The sequence below is a fragment of the Balaenoptera ricei genome, chromosome 2 (genome assembly GCF_028023285.1).
Source record: "Balaenoptera ricei isolate mBalRic1 chromosome 2, mBalRic1.hap2, whole genome shotgun sequence".
Lineage (NCBI taxonomy): Eukaryota > Metazoa > Chordata > Mammalia > Artiodactyla > Balaenopteridae > Balaenoptera > Balaenoptera ricei.
In genome coordinates, this window is record NC_082640.1 from 52,333,262 (window position 1) to 52,348,419 (window position 15,158).

The 15,158-nt window shown below is 37.7% G+C and overlaps 1 protein-coding gene across 1 annotated transcript in view; it reads right to left on the reverse strand.

Moving 5' to 3' along the window:
* Positions 1–5,954: 5,954 nt before the first annotated feature.
* The window catches only part of GABRG3 (gamma-aminobutyric acid type A receptor subunit gamma3), a 581,910-nt gene continuing 572,706 nt past the window's right edge, over positions 5,955–15,158 (reverse strand). Inside the window, exons 7-10 of the mRNA XM_059915411.1 lie at positions 11,868–12,020; positions 9,099–9,295; positions 8,753–8,812; positions 5,955–6,236 (exon numbers count right to left, since the gene is read on the reverse strand). Of these exons, the coding sequence (XP_059771394.1) occupies positions 5,955–6,236; positions 8,753–8,812; positions 9,099–9,295; positions 11,868–12,020 (692 nt within the window). The remainder of the gene's footprint in view (positions 6,237–8,752; positions 8,813–9,098; positions 9,296–11,867; positions 12,021–15,158) is intronic.

A 15,158-nucleotide genomic window follows, 5' to 3' on the forward strand; every position in this document is an offset into this window, starting at 1 on the left:
GGGAAAACGACAATTCTGGTAAGAGGAAGGGATTAATGAACTTGAAATGTTTACCGGCATTCAAGCATACATCGAAGTAATCCAAGAAGTAATTGTTGAGAGTATCAAAACAGATACTTCTGAGCGGTCCAATTGACATCTGAAAACCTAATGCAAAGTTCAGAAGCCTACGTTAAGTCTTGGAGCAGAAGTAGAAGCTGGCAGAGTTAGAAGAATACGTCTCATAGCCGACCCTACCCATCATTCCTCCAGTACCTATCCAGGAGCAAACGGTTTGCCTTGTTGAAGTCATAATAGATTAGCTAGGGAAACTGATGTTTGTTTTCAATAAAATGTTCTCAGTTCAAATTGACCTAAGCAGAATATAAAATCTGTCTGTCCTTGGTAGTAGCAGTTGCCATTGGTACGCAGTCCAGTTGGCGAAGGCAGGCTTTTACTTTAGTGTGGGGCTGCAGTCCTTTCTGAGAGCGGCTATTCAGACTTTGCAGGTAGTCAGTTCTCCCTTCCCCATCCATGGATGGTGTAGGAGCAGTGAACGGGAACGCTGCCCACACTCTAACCCACGCCTGAACTGCAGGTGAAGCCCTGGAGGCTGGCACCTCCTTCCCTGGCTTGGCTGGAGTAGGATTTCATGCTTTCTATGGGTGCGGGAGGGGTGGCTTGTTCGGAGTGGGGTGTCTATTTCTGGGCTCTAGCAGGAGTGGAGGAGAAGAGCACCTACCTTGGACATAAGCCACTTGCACCATTCCCTCTCTTAACCTTTGCAGAATCTTCCTCTGGGTAGGGCTAGCACAGGGGTGAGCCTCTGAGAGGGGCAGTTGGTGTTATAACGCCCCTGGTGTGCAGGGCCCTCCATGTGGACCTGAAAGGGTAACAGTCCCTTTTCCAGGCCTCCTGTTTGGTAACCCACAACCAGAAAGACATCTACTTCTGGCTCAAATATTTCTGCCAACATGTACATTTATTTGTATTAGAAGTACAAATGTAGGAATCCAAATACAAATACAGAGGGCGGCCCAGCCTGCCCAGAGCAGGGCACAGCGGGGATCAGACCGGTGAAGCGGGAGGCAGCGCCGCCCGTGTCGCCAAGGCACATTAGGCACAGTGTGCCTTCTTTTCACTAGGACACCACGAGCTGCGCATTTAACAGGGAGTCACCTCCTTGATAGAGAGGAGGAGGACAGAAGGACCCGGGACCAAGAGTTAAAACCTCCAGTTCCTCACAGGACGACAGTAGAGCAAGGACCGTTGGAAGCCACTTGATGAGGGCGGGGACCCTGGCCTGGCCCTCAGCCCACTTGCCTAGAAAGGGACCAGCACACATTTGTACAGGACGGCTCCCCTCCTTGGGCCAGGCTCCTCTATACTGAGCACTCAATGCAGATTCCTAGAGGTTCAGATTCTGAAATCCATCTTCTTTACCTGCCACTTGGAGGAGATGAATTCACTAAGCAGGAAGGATTCCATCCAGGCAGAGAGCAGACGTGCATCTTCTCTTCCTTTCTGCCCGAGGCATCTCCTAGGGCCCTTGACCATTTTCCATTAAACACAAGATTCAAAATAGAAGACTGTACACTATGGCTCTTACACGTGGAACAGTTCACCCTATACCTGGTGCTTTTTCACATTATACGTGAAAGCTGTGTCCTAAACAAGCGCTACAGTGGCTATATGCAACCTACATCTCGAAGAACTACTTTTGGCTAATCAGTATAGACCACAATGCACAAATGACCAAAGAATCACTCAGGTGCACCCTAGTGAAAAAGTGATGATCTGATCCTCTCAGTAGGAGGCAGATTTGTTTGGACTCCAAAACAACTTTTGATCAGGCATTAAACTTGATTTTCTTTTTAAAGAAAAATGTGGTCCCACTCTTCCAAAAAATCTGTTGTCAGTTCCTCTGTCTCTCTTTTTTCCTTAAAATGGCTAAGAAGCTAATATGCTATTATTAGGAAACTGTGCTCCTCTTTGTTTCAACTATATTTGGGGTCATACAATTAAAGTAATACACATGCTAAGAAGTTGTTCCAGTTTTATCACTGTAATGGGGACACAAATACACACATCACTGCATTTAAACACAAGGTGGCCTCTTACTCTTCACAAAACAACCCAGGGCCAATCCCTAAAATTGTTGCTGTCTTAGAATCTTCCAGAGAGAATGCCTTTGTGAAGAATGAATATTTCATTTAATCCAGGAGTTGCTTGTAAAGAAAAACATATCATGTAGTTGCACATACATATATGTGTAAACATTGTTCACTAGTACAAAATTAGTCATTTTGAAGATCAAGAATGAAAGTATCCTTTTAAATGTTTTAAGAGTTATTCTAAACAGCCAAAGTATAATAAATACTGAAAATTTCATCAATATATTTTACCTGTGTCTAATTCTATCCAAAAGTAAAAATCCCAAGACATATATCAGAAAGGTTTGACCTAAACTGTGTAATAAGAAGCATATTGATATTACTCTTGGGCTAACAAAATCTGAGGTGTACACAGGAGCATTTTTTCTAGGGAAAAGAGCTCTCAGGCAATTTAAATTTAACTTCATGAGAACAATTGAAAAGGCAAATGCAGTAAAAGCAGCAACAAAAAACAAAACAAAAAAGCCCAAAAGCAACCAAAAAACAATTAAGTGGAATATATTCCTGAGGAAAAATTTTAAATTCTGATTGAGGCAGTGTAGACAGTGCTTCTAGGACAAAGAGACTCTCAGGAAATGTTATAGGCGAGCAAAAATTTGAACTATGATCTGCATATTTTATATTTAGGGTGAAATCAAACTTTTCCATTTTTAAGTTATAATTTGGTTATTGTTTGGAAAAGACATTAAATCTTTCTGTTGAATGAATAGTTAAGACTAGCATGGAACATGAAAATGGACATAGATGATGATGTTGATGGTGTTGGTTGTGGTGGTGGTGATGATTACGATGATAATGCTGATGTAGCATATATTTCTTCTAAAATCCTATCATATTCTGCTGTCAACTTTAAAACCTAGTCAGCAAAATTATATATTTTCTTTCAATATTTATCTTTTAATTACATTGGCAGTGGCTTCGAACTGAAGCTTTTTCTCTTTTCATTTTTTTAAAGTCTCTGTAAGCTTCGCGGGCCATCCTTCTCTACCCAGGGCACGGACTCAATGAATGGGGCAAGTTAGCTGATTGGTGGACGGGTTGACTGTTACTGTTAAGTGATAGGGTGGTCTGATCCCATCGAAGTGACTGAAGTGCAGTTCTGTGTATTGAGGGTCTTTCCTGTCCCATTACCTGAATGGTACATTCATATAGTGTGGCTTTATTTCTGTGAGTGTGTATGCTTCCGTCTTTTGTCTTCCTAATTATTTTCTTGTTCATGTTCCTGTATAATACAATTTTAAAAACCAACTTGGTTAACTCAGAACATTGAAGATTTAGTGGGTGTTCAGCTACTTTCTTAGCACTGATATAAAACTATTTTGTGCTTATGTGAGCAGAGTAATAAGATGTTTTATTGACATTAAAAAACAAAGCATCATTTAACTAGAGGATATTTTGAAAAAAAGTAGGAAACATTCTCCGTTTCGACCTGAATAGAACTATGTCAGGCATATATCCTGGAATTGCTAACGCAATCACAAGATATTGTAAAAGGAGTGGAAATGCCCTAATGTCTAGTCTTCAAAGATTATCAGACATTTTATTAAAACCCATAGTTTTATATTTCCAGAACTATGACTGGCTGAGGTGTTTCCTTCTTTTCTCAACATATACATGTTTTCTCCCCATAGTAATAGAAAACTTTTTTTGTAGTAAAACATAAATCACCAAGGAATATAAGAAGGGTTCTGTCATTTAGCCCGAACTGTTATTTTTTTGGCTCTTCGGATGTTATTATTCAATGCAGTGGTATTGCTAAACTGTGTGAACCTGAAGGTCTCCTACAGGCAAATTTGAGAAAAACATGTACAGATTACACACGTCCTCAGTTTTGGGCAATGAGAAGTGGGCTTCAATAGAAAATTGTGAATTTTACATTTAGAGTGTGTTCAAAATCTGGTACTTTCCCTCTTATTTACATACACTTTCCTGAATATTTCTAATGTAATCAGGTTCTCCAGTCTAATGGTAAAAATTCCATGTACATTTACATCCAATTATGCTTATCCTGTCATTCACTTTTTTTTTTTACAGAAAGAAATTGAAGATGAAATGTCATACGTATATATGTATATAAACACTAGATTGAAAGTTTTCATAATTGTTAGGTTATAAATTGGGAACTGTGTTTGAAGAACAGCCTTGGGCTGTCCTCCTTGAGTGGAACACCTCCAGAGACCCTCCCTGTGGGTGAGTATGAGGTTGAAGTATTAGGGACGGAGTGAGACTGCTAGCAGGTGAAATTCTCCAATTGAGGAGAAATTTCATTTAGACCAATAGGTTCAAAGTGTTTCTCTACAAATACTCATTGTTATTTTATGTTTTAAATTGGATTCTCTAAATAAAAGCCAATTGGCTTGTGGCCTATGTAGCAACTAAAAACTCAAATGACAGGAAGGAAGTTGACGGGAAGAAACTCATTATCTCACATTATATATATATATCCTTGAAAACTGCGTGATAAAGGTCAGTATATCTGCATTCACTTGATACTAAGAGTAATATATCCAAATACATAAAATAAAATGTGATTTCCAATAAAACAAATACAATTTCCGGGTGAGAAAGATGAAAAACACAATTAGTGCGAAAATTTTAATAATGCTAACAGATGTTTATCTGTTAACTTACCGGTAGGACTTTTTCTTTTCCTATCAACGGTGGAAAGCTTCTGAAGAGTAATGTGAAGTACATAATAGCATCCTGTTATAACAAAAAACTAACATCAAGAAGCAAGGTTTTGTGTTATAAAAATATCAAAAGAGTAATAATTTCAAGGTTTTTTTTTCTTTGGAAACTTGCTACATATCCATATTTCAAAGTATAAAATAATTTTTTCTTCAAAATATACCATTGATGATAGCCATTACCCATGTTTTTTGCATCTAAAGTTGATTTGACTTGAAAGTTAATATTCACTAAAAAAGTTTTGTAAAAATTCTATCTATATTTCTTTCACACTCTAGAAAACAATTTCAAAACAACGGCTTGTGAATGCTGTATACCCATCTTTGCAAGATAATGATTGAACCCGTAATAGCATATACTCTGGGGTTCACCTTGGTTTAGTAAAACAGAATTCAAGATAAAATGTTGAACTACTGGTGTTTAAAGATAATAAACATCTTTGACTTTAACCACATGAGAATTTTGAAAATTAGAATTTTTTTCCTCTACTGAAAACTTGTGGATGATGCATATACACCATTCCCAAGCCTAGGGTGAAGTTATTAGATAAAAGAATGCAAACCAGTGAAGGTGGCACCAGAGCAAAGAGGCCACAGAGAGAGGAAACTGGGTGGTAACTCACTGCAGTTCACACTTGAACTCAGACTGCCTGGGCGCTGAGATCAGTAGAGTGTATCTTGGCCAGCAGTGACTTCGCATAGATGGACACTGGTGCTGCCAAGCGTTGCAAATAAAAGATACAGAAAGGGTCGGGGCCTTAATAGAGCTTCTCAGATATTTACTTGTAGGTTTCACAGATTTCTTCACAAGGAGATTGGCATCTGCTTCCAATATCCAAAAAATATATCACCACGTTACAGATTCAGTAAAGATTAGCAAGACTATCACTTTAAAACTGAATTAACCTGTTTGTGTGCTCTCATGTGTGTGGGAGTCTGAAATACATAATAGAAATATTTGCCACATACTCCTACGTTGCTCAAAGGTATTACATAATTTCAGATAAACTGAGTAGTATCTTTCCTTGTTACTCCAATTGATAACTATTGGTCTGTGTAGGGCCAAATTTTAGAAGGAAACCTAACACTCTTCACTTATCACCAGGAGGAATACTTAGAGATACAGGTATCCCACCCAATAGACCAAGTTGAAGAGCAGGAACGATGTAGGGAAAAAGACCCGAGAATATGAGTCCAGTTCCAAGATGTCTATGTGAATACGCCCTTTTCTCCAAGATCCTGATTTGCATTCTTCATAGCAGCAGAAGAAGCTCTGACAATCTTTGCCATCCAGACACTCATAGACACAGGTATCTTCAAATTCCTGCCAGTATATGGAATTGTTTAGGGTAACCATTGCCGGTGGTGGTGGACTCATATCAAGGAGAGAATAGTTCTGCTGGCAACAAGAACAAACCAAAAATCATCATGAGATGAATCAAGAACAGCCCGAGGTGAATCAAGCAATAAGTACAGTTTATGTCTGTTCACTAAATAAAGAGGACAGTGCCCTGCCCTATGCCCACCCCCATTCCTGCTCTGAAGAGTTCAAATCTTTGCCAATCTAATGAGAGAAAAAGTACAGTGCAATATGCAATTCTTGTATTTCTTGAGTTAATGATAAGGGAGAATAAGCGTATTTTCAAATGTGTATTTGCCATTTCAAGTCACTGTTATGCCTACTACTCTTCTGATTTGGGTATATATACACACATATATATATAATTCCTCAAATATTAAAAAATACATATAATAAAGTGTGGACTGGTAAAAAGTTCTTTCTTTTTCTATTTATTAAACCGTTTTTTTTTTTAAAGTGTATAGGGATGATGAGAGAATATCCCTGTTCCATGCAATTCAGGTGAAAAATGAGTTTTCAATGTGTGGATACCAGACATTGCTTGTCCTCTCTAGATAGCCAGACAATATGGTACTGGCACAAAAACAAAACCAGATCAATGGAACAGTATAGAAATCTCAAAGATGAACTCATGCCCACGTGGTCACCTTATCTTTGATAAAGGAGGCAAGAATATACAATGGAGAAAAGACAGCCTCTTAAATAAGTGGTGCTGAGAAAACTAGACAGCTACAAGTAAAAGAATGAAATTAGAGCACTTCTTAGCAACATACACAAAAATAAACTCAAAATCGATTATAGACATAAATATAAGGCTTGACACTATAAAATTCTTAGAGGAAAATAAAAGAGATATTTTAATTAACGAGTCTCCAAAGTCATCTTCTGCCCAGCCTGGTTCTTTCCCAACTCACTCCTGTTTCACCTCTTTGTATATTGCATCAATGTGACTTCCTCAGATCCGCTGTGCTTCCTGGCCGCATGTACTACTGCACTCTCAAAGTGGACTAGCCTTGCAGATTATGGGTTGGGAAACCGAGGCACAGAGTTGTTTGGACAACTTGTCTCTAAGCAATGTATGGTCATCGGTAGAGCCAGCTGCTGACCTTCAAAGCCGAGAGGCTGCTCATCTCTGCGTTTCCTTTTTGGAGATAGTGGCCCCTGAACTCTAACATGTGCATCTTTCAGAATAGAGTTGAAGACATTATCATCCAACTCCCCCTTCCTCTTTCTTCTGAACTTCTGTTGACGTTCTCTCTGTGTCTTTGCACATGGCCTGGAGCTCTTTACCTACGTGAATTGTTTTCCTATGTACTTCAGAGTCATTTCACTTTCCGCTTAAGATAAATAAATTCTTCTAGCTTCGTAGCTATTCCTTTCGTCAGTATCATTTCTACACCAATGATGTCAATATTTCTTTCTCCACTCCCAGCACTATGTGAAGGCTGAGAGTGGCGGAAGATATAATGTGCTCTCCAGCCTCAGGCTATTCGTTCTGATTTGTGTCTGTTATTCAGCATCACCCACTCCCACCCGTTCGCATTACCTTTCAGTGCGTTGTTATTTGGCAGCATTTGCTGGCCGAAACTATAAGTTCACTGTGTAAAAATGGCCTCATCTTCTGTCAGAACTACAATGATACACACTTGAAGAGGATGTATAACTACAGTTCCTGTTGAAAATTGGTTGAAATGCACTGAACATAAGGTGCTGATCAGCAGTTAGAAAACAACCTGTGGTGTACGGGTGGGCATATATTATTCATTCAATTTGTGAGTTCACATGTGTAAAAGAATACAGTTATATGTAAAAATTGTTATATGATAAAAGCGATAGCTCACATTAATAATTTAAAGACATGTTTGAAAGTGAAAAGGTGTGGATTAGCCCCGTGTCCTGCCAAGATTGTGCATCAATCATGAACATATGATGCAATTATTAAAATGATCCTATAAATTAATATTTTGACCCAGAAATGTATTCATAATTAATTTTCTTTTTTTAAAAAATTATTTATTTATTTATTTATATTTTTGGCTGTGTTGGGTCTTCGTTTCTGTGCGAGGGCTTTCTCTAGTTGTGGCGAGTGGGGGCCACTCTTCATCACGGTGCGCGGGCCTCTCACTGTCACGGCCTCTCTTGTTGCGGAGCACAAGCTCCAGACGCGCAGGCTCAGTACTTGTGGCTCACGGGCCCAGTCGCTCCGCGGCATGTGGGATCCTCCCAGACCAGGGCTCGAACCCGTGTCCCCTGCATTGGCAGGCAGATTCTCAACCACTGCACCACCAGGGACGCCCCATAATTAATTTTCTGTTACAGAAATATATACGCTATACATTTTTACCCAGGGGTGGGTAGAAGGAGTGATTCTTTTCCTTTTATTTTCCAAATGTTCTGAATTGGACATATTTTAAAGAATTAAATAACTTTTGGAAGGGAGTACATGCATTATTCATTGGCCTCCAACAGGTGCATATGTAAACAATAGTATTTTTCAATTGTAGTTTATTCAGAGTTCTCAGAAATATTTGCACTTGCAATACTATACGTACGGAGGGGACTTGTAGGTTTATGCGTTCTTGAATCCATCTTGAGGAATCTGGATATAGTAACTACAAGGAAATCGGAAAAAGAATTTAGAAAACTACTATGGAAATCTGCATCAGAAATCACTGGTAAAGAGTAATCTTTAAGGTATGATTACATCAGTCCATGCCACTGGTAGTTGAAGCTGAAGAGTGCTTGAATGTCACATTCATATCTTCGGAATACCCGTGTTGTTTTTTAAAAAGACTTCTTAAACTGTATCATTTTGTATAAGATCTTATGAATAAGAATCATTTACCTCAAATTATCCTCCCACTACCCTCCCAGAACATCGTTGCTACTGGATCTCACCGATGTCTTTTTCTTAGTGGTAGCTGGTTTTCTACAACTTGAATAGTAGTTGAGGGTAGCATACTCCATCAAAGCAGCAAAGACAAATAAGAAGCAAACGGTCACGAAGAGGTCCATGGCTGTCACATAGGAAACACGAGGCAAGGACTTCCTGGCTATGGTGCTGAGTGTGGTCATGGTCAGCACTGTGGTTATGCCTGCACAGGAGACACATACCAAGTTGTGAAAGGGACCACACAGAATCCCTCCATTCCAACACAGTGTTTTATTTTTATGTGATTACTTCTTGACATTGCATAAAGAGAATATATTTAAATGTAATTGTTTAATTTTGTAAGCAATATTTCCATAAAATTATTACAGTCTTCACAGTAACATAAAAATATCTGAATTAAGTTGCTATCTTTCAGTTTATTCAGTTATTCTCCTACTGTTTGACATTTTGCCTCTTAAATATATTTTTAATGAAAATACAGTTTGCAGTCACCGATACTTTCCATCAATTTCCCATCTCACACTTTTCTTCTGCCCAGGTAAACCATTTTCTGTCTTACTTCTCCTTCTCTATGCAATTTGTAAACTCTTTTTCTTGAAGACTCAGCTGTATACCACTTTTTCTGAGGCAAACGGCTTTGTAGTACCCCAGGCAGATCTGATAAGATGTACAGCTTCATTATTCCTGTACCTCACTTTTTTGCTTTTCACAGAGAATTGCATATGTCTTTGCAGTCTGTCTCCCTGAACAGACTGTGTGATCTTTAAGAGAAAGACTGTATCTTGCTCATCTTGCTTGCCTATTACCTAACATTGTGCCTAGCACTCTAGGCATTTCAATAAGTGCTTTGCATAAGTTTATTGATTCGTTGATTAATCAGTTAACTAATCACGCTCGATTTAATCTATTTCATATATGTCGGCCAACACTAAAAATTTAATCAAAGACTGTGGGGAAAAAATTAGGAAAGAGTCATACATGTGACGGATAGTTTAGAAAGAAATACAAGAAAAGGGAATGGAGTCTACTAAAATAAAGAGTGAAATGACTGGATGATTATCATGTTAAAAATTTAAGGCTATCTCTCCCCTAGATGAGCCCGCAGGAAATTAGAACATGCTAGTGCTGTCACACAGGCAGGAAGTACTATAAAATACCTGCCCAGCAATACTAATCAGGGATCAGGTATAAGTGACAGATGCACATATATTAGGTACCACCTTTGCAGTTTGCATCCCAGCTCCAGTTTAGTGCCTCCCTGGCTTGGCAATCAGCAAGGGCCAGTTGTAGAATGAGTCAAACAGCACAGCATAAACAGCTTGACCAGGTGGACAGGATAATGAATTAGAAGTCAACGCCTTGCTCCGTGCCTTCTCAACATTTGGTCATATGAAGTTACCTCGTTTGTATCAGTTTCTTTGATCAGTTCAGTGAAAATAGAATGCCAGGCTCTCCTTTTTGTAGGTGAGCAATTTGTGATACTTTTTGTAAAAATGCATTGTAAATTTGAAAAGTCTACACTATTGACAAGTTTTTTTATGAAAGAAGATTTTGTAATAAATATATCTCCAATTTAACTTTTTTAAAAAAGTGATGACCATGTCATGTTTACAGAATCTGTAGATAGGTATTTTTCATAAATTTGGGTACTTTTCCCTAATTTCTTCAAAACTTCTTAAATCTCATTTTTTCATTTTGGAACACCAGTTGCAGTTGTGTTATACATCTTCATATTGTCCCAAAGATCACTGAGGTTCTGTTCATTCTTTTGAATCTTTTTAATCCCTCTCTTCTTCTATTAGATAAATTTTATATGATGGTCTTCAGTTATCCATGACCATTTTTCCCCTGCCATTTTCAATCTGCTCTTAAGCTCATCTAGTGATTTTTTTCCAATTCAACTACTATACATTTTATTCTAGAATTTCTTTTTTAATCTATTACATCGGCTCTTATCCATCTGGTCATCTGGTAATTCATTATTTTATTTTAAATCCTTGAACATTGTAATCATAGCGACTTTAAAGCCCATGTCTGCTGATTCAACATCAGAGTTGCATTTTGATGGTGACTTTTTTCTTTGATCGAGTCACATTTACCTAATTCTTAGAAAGTCTAGTAATTTTTTTACTGTATACACAATATTGTAAATGATACATTATAGAGAGCATTGACAGTTATCTTTTTAAAAAGAACGTTGAATGCTTTCTTATATTTGATTTACTGGTGGTTCTCTTTGATCTTGTCATAGGATGATTTAAGCTTTATCTAAAGTAGGCACAGCCATTCGGCTGTATCTTTGTCCTCTTAATGCCACAATGGCGACACTTTGAAAGGACATTCATAGTCTCAAGTTGTGAGCTAATCATTAAAGTCATTCTCAGTATGACACCCGAATTTGTAATTGTAAGGTCATAACCTCAAGAATAGTTACTAAATTTGTGCTATGCTTTTGCCAGCTGATTTACCAATTCTATCATGTATTTTCTGATCAGCATGCAAAACTAATATTGGCAGAGGATACTAAAGGCTAATTTTTTTCAAAAAGTACTTTGTTGTTAAACAAAGATTTTTTAAAAACCAACAGAAAATGTTCAATGTAATATAGGAGACAGGAGAACAGTCTAACTTGTCTACCTAAAAGCTAGCATGAATCAAGTAGCCTTCAAAGTAGATCAGTTACATTTGAGCTAGGCCTTTTATTGAAAGTGTTTTAATGAATACTTCTAAGTTAAAATTAAACAAAATGGTAGCAAAGGTGTTTTGGAACTCACCTAATGCTGTTCTTGCTGGTGTAGCGTCTTTTTTGATCCAAAATGATACCCAGGATAAAACCACAGTCAGTATACAAGGAATGTACGTTTGAATAGTGAAGTATCCCATTCTTCTACTCAATTCAAAATATATAGTCATGACAACATAATCACCTGTAATAAAGTATTGTCAAAATTAACACAACTATTGTGTGTTAAAATAATTCAAAGAAATAATTTATTATAGCTTATTTTGTTAAATGAATAACGGATAAATTTATTCAAGTACAACATTCGTCAAACGGGAAAGAGTCAAAATTCTGGTGTTCTTAAACTTAATTTTTAATATATCCATGGTCGTGTGAGGCGTTTTACTGTAAAAGGCGCAAAAGATACATATTAATTAGAGGTGATAGATATGCACATTTATTCAACAGATCATTATCCAATATTCAGCTGTATGTTGCATGCTTAAAACCAAGGGGAAGAAAAATCTCAACCCTCAAGTAAATCCACTGTCATTTTGCTTTTTCAATAGTAACAGAGTTATACATAAACTTTCAAATCTAAACTCCTGTAACAAATTTATATTTTTATTTTTGTAGTATGAATTGAAGCTTATGAATCTTTATGTTTAATATTTTTATATTTATCTTATGCTTTCATGACTAGGTACTTGGGCTGTGCCAACACAGAAATACAGAAGAAATCCTTTTATGACATTCCTCTCTAGTCTTACTGAAGCAAAGCCACAATATGAAAAGGTTGGGATCAATAGAAATGTTATTAGAAATTTCATAAGTTTCCATGAGGGATTGAGAAAGGGTGCATGTTTAATACATCATACATTTTATTCCAAAGTCGTCTATATTCATATCTTTTCTAAGTGACCTGCTGAAATTGTGTCTTCCCCCCTCCTCCAACTTGACTTCCGTCCTTCAGCCCGCTGGATTCAACCTTCCGGCAACTGAAATTCATGATGATCATAGTGAACTATCATCATTTCTGTCACACGGATAACTTCTTTTAATTTAGGTCCTCCTTTCAGTATTCAAGTTGAGAACACAGAAACCATCTCTGACTCCTTTTTTTCTTCTTCTTCCTGCATCAAGTGCTCTTCTTCTTAGCCCAGGTACTATCATAGCCCCCAGCTTCTCTTCTAACAACCTTCTCCACTCCAGACCATTATATGTCCTGCCTACAAAAGGATATTTCTAGAACACAGCATCTTGCTACCCCTGTAAATTTTCAAAACTTTATTATGGTCTATTTGGGACCCAGGGTAGGCCACACAAAAATGTGTCTCAATGGCATATTGATTATTTCGAATTAAAGTTAAGAAATGCCAACACAAGAGGGACACTCTGACCCTCCTCTCTGTCTCTGAAAGCAGGAAAAAATCTCTCATGTGAAAGGGGTAAGACTTCTTAATCACAAAGAAGCCTGTATAAACAAACCTTGTCACGTGTCATTTTTGCTGTTAGTCCACACAAGAACTCAAGAGAGGTAGAGGGGGGAATTTCTCCTTCCCCAACAGTCTACACCATTCTGCATGAAATGCCGCTTGCGCCCATTTTCTTTGCACTCCTGGAATCCCCAGGTCTTCAGATTTGCCAAGATCCTTCCCCAATTGTTGCTGCATCCCTTCCTTACTGCCTAGGATGCTTCTCTTTTCCTATCACGTGCATCCAGATAGTTCTAAGTCAACTTTGAAACACAGCTTAGAAATCATTTAGTCCGCCAGGAAGCACTCCCTACCTGCTCCTAACAACTGCAATAAAGTTATTTCTATAATTACTGATAAAAACAATCTTGCCTTAAAAACAATAAATTAGTTGGGTTATAGAATATATGTCTTGTTTATCAATGTTACTTGGTAAGAAATCAACTGGTATTTGTTTAATGAAGAGATCATACTGAAAGTCCCATTTTTACTAAAAAATATTGACAGGGAGACCATATTAAGCCCGTATAAATTTATTCCTCTCAATAAATTAGAATATTTATTGAGGGATGTGTTGTTCTGTTATAGCAACATTCAAGATGGCTGATAGAACACCAATTTTGAGATCATTTCCCAAGAAACATTTAAATTTTTTAGCGAATTAGCATTCCAGTATAAAGGAATCAGAATGATTAACCTGAAGTGATTTAAAAAAACCCACAAAAATATTTTTCTAAGTAATATGAAAGTCAAGTTACATTATTTCCTTGGGAAATATTATTGAATTTTATATGATATATAAATGTTTATTAATTTACAGAAAACAAACAGTAGACAAAAAGCAAAACCTAATAAATCACTCTAACACTTTTGAACACAACCCAAGTGGAATATACAAAGAGTTGAATCATTTCTTCAACCACCATTGCCATTTCCTCAGTAAGATAAACAAAAGGACAACTCCCGTGTAGCACATAATTCATTTTAGCAAATACCTTCACTTTGCCCCAACCTGAATTGAACAGGGACCCCAAATCTTGGGTTTGGAATACCTCTTTGTCTAACTCAGAGGTCTGCCTGAAAGTCCCACTGTCAGGTGTGAAACTGAGAAGGGACTTGTCAGGGCTAAATTTTTGGAACCAGATACTTTTTTAAAAAAATAACTTCTTCTTTCTTCTTTCTTTCTCTTTCTTCCTTTCTTTCTCTTCTTTCTCTTTCTTCTTTTTTCTTCTCTTTCTTTCTCTTTCTTTTTTTCTTTCTTTTTCTTTCTTCTTTCATTTTTGGCTGTTGGGTCTTCATTGCTTCACGCATGCTTTCTCTAGTTGCAGCGAGCGGTTGCTACTTTTCATTGCAGTGCACGGACTTCTCATTGTGGTGTCTTCTCTTGTTGTGGAGCACTGCAACTAGGTGTGCGGGTTTCAGTAGTTGTGGCAAAGCAGGCTAAGTAATTGTGGATCACTCTCTAGAACACAGGCTCAGTAGTTGTGGACCACAGGCTTGGTTGCTCCACAGCATGTTGAATCTTCCTTGACCATGGCTCAAACCCGTGTCTCCTGCATTTTCAGGAGGATTCTTAACTATTACACCAACAGGGAAGTCTTGGCTCTTGGTGAGGTTCTGGGACACACCACAGAGAGTTGTTCCAGAGAACCCAGGTTTCCTATTTTCCAGCTTCGACTTGGAGAAGAGGGGGAAGAAGGAATTGTGATTTCCAACTTCACTGTCCCCTACAAGAAGACCAACACAAAGCCAACGTGCCACTCATTCCAAATTGGAAGGAAGAGGCCACGGGATTTTCATTCATATCATCATATTTTTCTATACATATTTAACATTGTTATGTAAGCCTGAGGTAAAACATGTCTTCA